At 40.1% G+C, this 8,488-nt stretch overlaps 1 protein-coding gene across 1 annotated transcript; it reads right to left on the bottom strand.

Moving 5' to 3' along the window:
• Nucleotides 1-715: 715 nt before the first annotated feature.
• cbx5 (chromobox homolog 5 (HP1 alpha homolog, Drosophila)) lies at nt 716-8,094 on the bottom strand. Its single transcript, XM_049580145.1, has 5 exons — nt 7,940-8,094; nt 7,252-7,432; nt 6,744-6,972; nt 5,168-5,268; nt 716-2,503 (listed from the first exon to the last, which is right to left on the bottom strand). Exons 2-5 carry the CDS (start codon nt 7,380-7,382, stop codon nt 2,362-2,364), a joined length of 603 nt encoding a protein of 200 aa, XP_049436102.1. The 5' UTR covers nt 7,383-7,432; nt 7,940-8,094; the 3' UTR covers nt 716-2,361.
• Between the last annotated feature and the right edge of the window lie 394 nt (nt 8,095-8,488).

Below are 8,488 nucleotides of genomic sequence, written 5' to 3' on the forward strand. Positions count from 1 at the left end.
ATATTCTGTATATTTTTCATGTGTTTTATTAACACATTTCCATCTTTGGAAACTCCACTATAATTCAAAATGAATCTGTGTGGGTTTGAGCACTGCATGCTTCACTGCGCAACATGACTTTGTGGACCTACAGGTGTGTTCAGCAGATGTTTAGAAGAACCAAAGTGACTCAGAAGCCAATTAACGTCCTGCAGAAAGCTGTGGCGAGTCAGTAAACACAGCATGAATCCATGCCCGGCTAAAAGTTTCATAATAATCTATAAAGGCTGCTCAGAGATTATGAGTTGTTCCAGTTTGTGTGTTTGTTTGAACTGTGAATGACTTGCATAAAAATGCAGTTACAACTTAATGCATTGGTGTTGTTCAACAGCGCCATCTGCTGGGTGAGAGCAGCTGATGCTCTGGAAACATTTCCCTCAACAGAGAAAACATAAAAAATGGTCTCATATCAACAGAGGCCACATTAAACAGCTTTGGTCTCATGATATTTGTGATTTACAGGGTTTTAATAGTCCCTCGGGACATATGTTTGTTTTTTCCTCCTGGTATTAGGAAACGTCCTGATGTCGAGCTAAGGTTTAGTGTAATTTATTTTAATACTTGATTCATCCAAAACAGCCCCCATCAATTGAGTCATTTTGACATTTAAAAAAAAAATTGCCTCTGATAGCTCCTGCTCATTCACACCCTGAAACAAAAGCCAACTGAGAGCAACTTTAACATTGAAAATGTTTATTAAAGGGTGCTACTGTACACATATTCATAACATTTAGGTGACACAATAGTCTACTTTTTAAAAATTCTGCACCGGCAAAAATTGAGGACAAAGTTAAGGGCGTGAAAGGACAAAATATTTTTAATGAAAGAAAATACACCAAACCATATTCATGATTAATGTACTGTATGTATGAAAGGGGAGAAGGTCACAGGCTTCATTTACAAGATTCAAAAGGAAAGAAAAAAACAACAGATCTCAGTCTATTGACGCTTATCATTTGGTCCTAAGAGTCCATGTTGAAGCACCAAAGATCAAACTACAAAACCGGCAACCAACTTGTAAGAATTGACGTCCACTTGCCCAGCAGCAACATCGTCCATCTTGAAATCTGAATACTTACGGCCGAGAATAATCAAAATTACTCATTACAATAAAACCCTGGATATAACAATCCAATCAGAAACTTATTTTAATGATTCAAATTAACATTACCATGATATCAACAACACTATTTTTGGAGTGGGTTTCTCCACTTTACACCGTTAAAAAAAAAACAAAAACAAAAAAAATAACTATCAAAATATCACTAACCAACAAGTTCAATAACACCATCAAACTGCAGGGTTGTCATCTTAGACTGGTCTCACAGTCCAAAAGATTTTTATCTTTTAGCCACAAGGTGGCAGACCCCAATGACTGGTGCTGAATGCTGGTTTCGTTTCATGTGGATACAGTAAAGATTATCTAACCTGTGAACATGAGTGTTACAAAAGTTAAAAACAAACAAAAAAGGGTACAAAACTGAGCAAAATTCATTTTATTGTCCTTTTTGAACTGGTGATAGCATAAAGAAATTAAAAAACAAAAAACAAAAAACAAAAACAAAACAAAAAAAACACCACACAACATTCACGTTAAAACTCGGAAACAAGAAGATAAAATGACTTGTTTTTTTTTTTAAAAAATGAACATGGATATCATCACTACTTATAAAGACATAATTGGCCGGTGTCTGCAAGTTTGCAAATCGAGTAGTTATGTCCTCGTAGGCGGGACAAACTTAAAAAAAAAAATCTACAAGAGATAAAAAGTTTTTAAAAAGGAAGTGATTATGCAGTCAGGAAAGTGCTGCGGTGGTTGCTTCCTGAATATTCATACTACAGTTTCATCCTCAGTGGTGTTAGTGGGTTCTTAAAGCAAAGGGGTGCACTGCCTATAAAGGCTTGATGATGGGGGTTGTGCACCTGTCATGGGACAAGCTCATGGTTAACACAGCTTATACTAACTCTGGCTTTCAAGACTATGTTCTGAGTTTTAGCAGATGGCCATCTGTGCTCATGGATGCAACATACCTTACTGAAATAACGGTATCCCGTAAGCACTAAAACATAATGTGTTAAGACAGTAAAAACGAGGGAAAGAATACAAAGACAGAACAGCAGAAACCCTCCCCAGTAGCATGTCACCCATGTCCGCTACAGCTCCCCCTCGTGTCTGATGGATCCTTCTCAGCAGTCTGGGGCCCTTGTGCTCCAGTGGGGCATGGATGGAGATATTTTTTGGGGGGATTTGGGTGTGAAAATGTCTGACTCAAGGTTGTCCCTGCAGTGGAGGAGGTCCTGTTTCCTCCTGAGGTGATGCACTCACGCACTCACGGCATCCTTCTCCTTCTTGTCACTGTCTTCATGCCAGGTGAGACGCTCCTCATAGAAGGCTATGACAATCTGTGGGCACTTATGATTGGCCTCCTTGGCAAGCACGAGATCAGCCTCTTCAGAGTCTTTCCTGGGAGAGATAAAGACCAAAGTTTGTGGTTAAATTTAACTGCACATCTCTGCACAAGCCAGATAATACACTCCCATATATAAACCATACATGTACCATATATAAATGGTTATTGTTAATAAATTGGAGTGTTTTAATGCGTTGATGGATGGAAAAGTTGTCGGCAACTTTACAAATTACAAAAATATATAAAAATTAAAACAGGGATTATATCATTTAGCTGTTCTTGTGAATGCCTTTATACAAATTTAACAATTACCGCCCCACCCCACCCCACCCCACCACGGCCTTGACTGAAACTGTCACTAACTAGTCAGTCATGTTCAAACCTTAATTTAAAAAAAAAAGAAAGATTACCTTTTCTAGTATTATATTTCAATGTACAGTTTAACCATATTGTAAAATAAACTTGAACAGGTAAGTTGCTTGTATTTTTGTGACATTTAATTATTTGAGTACGGTGCTTCAAGACATTATAAATCATTCGTCTTACAGGCAAAGTGGGCAAGTGGAGCTTGTGAATATGTTAGGGACTGGCCATGTTTGCATTTATTTTCCTTTTAATATTTCTGTGGATTTTACCCCCTTCATAAAAAAATTAACAGATCACATCTAAGGTACAACTATTGCCTCATTTGAGCCAGCCAACACCCTGGAATGGAGCTTGACCGGGCATGAGTGACGAGGTACTACACATATATCCATCAGGCTAATACGTAATGACATAAAATTTTATGGTGTGGCTTACTGTTTGTATATGAATGGACAGCAAGGCTATTAGTGCTGCTAATGGGCAATTTGTCAGCAGCAATTTGGCACATTGAGAGCTGCCATTTAAAAGAATCATGCCATGACAAGTCACCAGCAGTAGCTGTGCAGACGGAAACCATTGCAGGCAACAACTGCAGTACCAAAGGGTCGACACCCTGAAACCAGAAGAGCGCCGATACCATTTCTTTTAAAGAGGAAATATGAATACTAAGTACCTGATTAAGTGGAAAGACCAGTGCAGTGTACTTATGAGTCACTCATGCTATCATCATTAGCAGAATGGACTTTTGGGGGGTTTCACTAAACAACAGTAGACTATCCTTTCCATACACATGCAACTTAAAAATTGCACCCATACAGTGCACTAAAGCCTGAACCATGAAACATTATATTATTTAAATTTATCATCTTAGTTGTTTGTTAGAAAGAAAAAAAATAAAGAAAGATTGTCAAAACATCTAAGCTCATGTCATGTATTGTCTGTGGTGCCTGAACCATTTGTAGATGCTGAATACTAAGAAGAGAATACTACCAGAGAAGTCCCCAACATTCAGAGAGAATGCAGTGTCTGCATATAAACACATGCCACTAATGTCAGTGATAGAGATGCGCTGATTTTCTCTGCCGATTCCAGTTTCTTATCTGACCTGCTACTGTCAGTACACAAACATTTCTGTAACTTTTTTTGTGATGAAAAATCCAACTGTTAGTCATAACAAAACACTGACAGTTGTGTAAAGTCTACACTCTTCTCCAAAGCAGGTTGCAGGACCGTCTCTCACTCAAAATCAAAATAAATAGTGCGTTATTGGATGGAGGTTTTGTGTATATATTAAAAATCTAACTCAAAGTTAATGCAATACATTTTACTTTGACATGTTTTTGAACAAATCTATTTCTGAATCAATGTCTTTTGCAGGAATGTAAAAGGTGTATTTTCAGTAAGCCTGTTACTTGGTGCCACTTGGCAGGCAGCATGCTGCAACCTGCCCCACACTGTGCAATACAAGAGAGAAAGTAAAGGGGAGATCCCATGCTTCTGGCAGACGAGCCGATTATTGCAATTACTCAGAGCAACATGCACGGGAATAAACTGCGGCCTTTTCACTTAGGGTCTAATAAACTCCCTAAATTTGTCACTAGTTACTTTTAGAAATAAGTTTGCAAAAAGGATCTGGAAAAGTTGCTGATAAACGGGCATGACAAAGCACTGGTATTTGCTACCTGGCAATGACAAAAGGTTGCAGCAACTGTGACAGTCACTTGGCATATGCATGGAAATTTAACACAAGATAGGTGAAGCTGCAGATCAGCTGATTCTGGTCAACAGCCAACTGACTGACTGCTGACTGCTTAGAATAATTTTATTTAGCTTCTTTTTTAGTTGTCGCAAATTTACCTTCATGTAAAACAATCTGTGATGAAAACAGATGTATAGATAACGAACATGGAAGGCAGCATGACCAGTGTCTGTTTGCTGATCTGACACCTTCAGCTCCAGCACTGACTATCAGCGTAGTCGACTAACTAACTAACTACCCTGATGCAGATGCTGCAAGCGCACTGAACACATTTATTGGGCTATGATTGTAGTTTTGGTGTACTGAAGAGCGACATAAGCACTATGGCTGCGTGTTAATATGACTGAAAAATATCTGTAGACAAGAAAAAGTATGAACCAGTGAACCACAAGTATATGACAAATTAATACACAGAAGTCAGTGCAATGTTTTAACGTCAGAATCGGGGACAGGCCTGGACTGAATATCAGAGTCAAGTCATCGAAGACGTGCGACAATTTCTGATGACAATATTAGTGTGGTAGAATCTTACGAAGTTGTGCCAAAACTAATTTCAACATGCAAATTGTGAGATACACATAAACAAACCTACCACTTCATAAGAAACATTAGTTCTCCACACGAGTCAGTTGCTCCAATGATCTTTTCAGGCTCGAGGCCTCTCTCAAAGCCACGTGCGACTAGAATGTCATCCTGAAAGACAACAAAGAAAGACAAAAATTACTTAAATGCTGGACTATGTTATAACCAAATGTTAGATTGTAGATTAGTTATGTTTAGACAGATTAGCAAATAAATGTATGATTTACAGTGGGTGTGCAGTTCTTTTCACAATTCTACAGAGCATATTTATATGCTTACATTATTTGTTTTGTTTTTAAACCGGAAAATTATCTTTTAATGAAGGCTTTCCAATACTAAATAAACTAAAATAAAAATACGACCTTCTGCATCCTTTCAGTATAAAACCCTGGTAATGAAAGTGGTTTGCGTTTCCACCTCACCTCAAGTTCCGGAAAATTTATTCAAATTAGTGCGATGACGTAGATGAGTCGGTGTGTGCCCTGTGTTTGGCTCCGCCAGCTTGCTACATGCTAGTGTAGAGAGAGGAGTGGCTGTTTGTCTCAGCCAGCAGCTAAGTTTAAAAGTATTTTAAGATAAGTGTCAAATTAAGTTAGTCTTCATACAGACAGCTGTCATTTCAGCTTATTAGTAACAGTTTACTATCAGCTGAACTAGCGCGCTGTCCTTGTGTAAGACATAACGTTAGTGTCAGTGGGTGAGAGACTGTGGATGGAGAGTATCGATTATCGCTGTCTACATGTTTACATGTTCATGCTTACCGTCAGCTCCAGTCTTTTTCAAGTTATTTTTCACTTTGTTTGCACCGGGGCCGCTCGGCCGTTCAGCGGTTATCATGTCGCATTGGTGTGTGTGTAGAGGAGATCAGCGTCGGCACAAAAGAACCGATACAGTTAGCGCTTATCAATACTACGGTCTTTAATAATTTAGCTCCACGGCTAGTTTAGTACCGGGTTTCGGTACCCATCCTTAATCAAAACAGAAACGAAGTGAAGCTTGTGGAAATTAAATAAAGCCTGCGGCAGATGCCCGTACCAGGAAGTGCAGAACGCTGCAAGTGTGTGCTCCACCGATCAGTGTTCTTCAGCAAACAGCCCCACCCCTCAAGAATTACGGGCAATCTGAAAAGTCCTACCCCCCCACTATGTACTTTTTCCAGGGTAAATTTGAGGTTGAGGGAAAGTGTTTTTACCCGGGTAATTTCAGTGGAAATGCGGAGGTTTTTCAAAATTCCAGGTGACTGATAAAAGTTCCTGCGATGGAAAAGGGGCTATTGAGAACTGGCATAAGCTGTGGCATATCAATGAAGAGCTGCCTAAGTGTGCTCTTGGAAATGTAAAGGTTGTCTCTCTCTTCTAAGATGAGACACCCATCAGCTGTTAATTAACATACAAATACAGACGTTTTAATCTAGAGCTGAGCTATTGTTTCCTCCAAGAGTGGAAAGCTACTTTAAGGTGCAGCACACAAAGCCTGAAAAAAAGATAACCTCACACATGCATATTGAAATGTACTATAACCCTTACACAGACTTCTGATGCCATTTTAAGAACATGATAAAACTACTGCACAGACACATTACATACCTCCTTCTTCTTCTTGGGCTTACTTCCACCCTCGTCATCGTCATCCGAGCTCCTCTTCTTTGAGCCACTGGAGTCTTTGGTGCGTCCCAAGGAGCCAGATTTGCTGGCCCCGCTGCTAGGCGTGGAGCTTCCACCACTGCTGCTGCTGCTTTTCTTGTAGGTCTTCATGAATTCTGAAATAAGCTCAGGGCAGTCCAGGTTCTTCTCTGGCTCCCAGGTGTTGTGTTTTCTGAGGAAGACCACAACACAGTGCAGCACGTCAGTACCACTATAACCAAAACTATTCATCAACAACACTGTTCAGTGATGGATAATCTCTTAAAATCAATATTATATTATCAAACTTGATATAATCTGCAATTTCCGTAACAATATAGCTTATCTTCTAATCTTCATTTGCTACCATAGCTTGGACTTTAAAGGAGCATTACAGTGCACAGCTACCGCTGTCTGAGTAGGCAGTGTAACAGTGAGTTCTGGTTAGCACACCAGCAGAAAAACAACTTACTCTGAATATCCTTTCCACTTCAGGAAGAACTCGACCCTGCCTTTGACCACCCTCCTGTCCAGCACCTTCTCCACAACATATTCTTCCTCATCTGAGGAGGAGGAGTCCTCTTCGCGAGACTTTTTTCCCATAATAAAGTTTGTTGCTGAACACCACGCTGTCGCAGGCCAATGGCACTTCCCTGTAACGTAAGAAAACGACAATGACGCTAACGTTGCAGAGAATATGGATGATATTCTCTGGCTGATACACCTAGTTCTCTATCGCCAAGCACAAAACGTGATCTGGCTGCATACCGGAGATACTATCGTGTATCAACGAAAGGCATCATTTCATTGTCGTTTACCCAATCTGCAACAGGCACGACAAACAGAAGGAAGCTAAACTAATTAGAGAGCAAAAGATCTCTCGGTAACCGTCCACTCGCTTTAATACTTACGATGTTAAATAACGTGAAGTTACCAGAAAACGTATTACGTGCACATTAGAGTGAAGACATGGTGTTGTGTTTGCTAAGCAACTAGCTAACCAAAGGGCATGAAAGGCAAACTTGCTAAAGCAGGTATCGTTAGCATGCAAGCTAACGCTAGACCAAGCTAACATTAGCTAACGCTGATACCAAAATGCAAACGGAAACCGATACTAGTTGTTGCATGAAGCTCTTTGATGTAACTTAACAGTTTCTCACCCTTGAGATGTGTGACCGACGGTCTTGGCTCGTTTGCTTCAGCAATAACAGGTGGCTTTTGTGGAACTGCGGGTCTGTGAGGCCAACAGAGGGGCTACTTTAGCATCTAGCCTGGATCACACAAAGCTGCTGTGCGTAAAAAGCGCGGGTTAAAGGCGGCGCACAAAGAATGTGCCCGCCCCTCGGTCAGCTGATGACCTACATCGGTTAGCTAATATCCCTCCTGCCGTGATTATAACTATATTCTCCAAGTGTTCGGGACATGTTTATTATGATGTTTTTGCATTGTGTGTCTATATGGAAAATACACATTAGATATTGATGTGTGTCGATACTGTCGTGTATCGACGTTGCTTCACCGAGAGGCAAAGCTCCACCTCCACCCACACGTCAAAATAGTAAACATTAAGAATCGGTTATCTGTCATTTTTAAGTGCTGTTTTCCTGTGTCTTCGGTAATGCTGCATTTATGGCTTTGCAGTGGCCATTGTTTTTCTCGTATTTTACACATATCCCTGACACACAACACCCGTAGCCATTTTTTTTATA

The sequence above is a fragment of the Epinephelus fuscoguttatus genome, linkage group LG7 (genome assembly GCF_011397635.1).
Source record: "Epinephelus fuscoguttatus linkage group LG7, E.fuscoguttatus.final_Chr_v1".
NCBI classification, from domain to species: Eukaryota; Metazoa; Chordata; class Actinopteri; order Perciformes; family Serranidae; genus Epinephelus; species Epinephelus fuscoguttatus.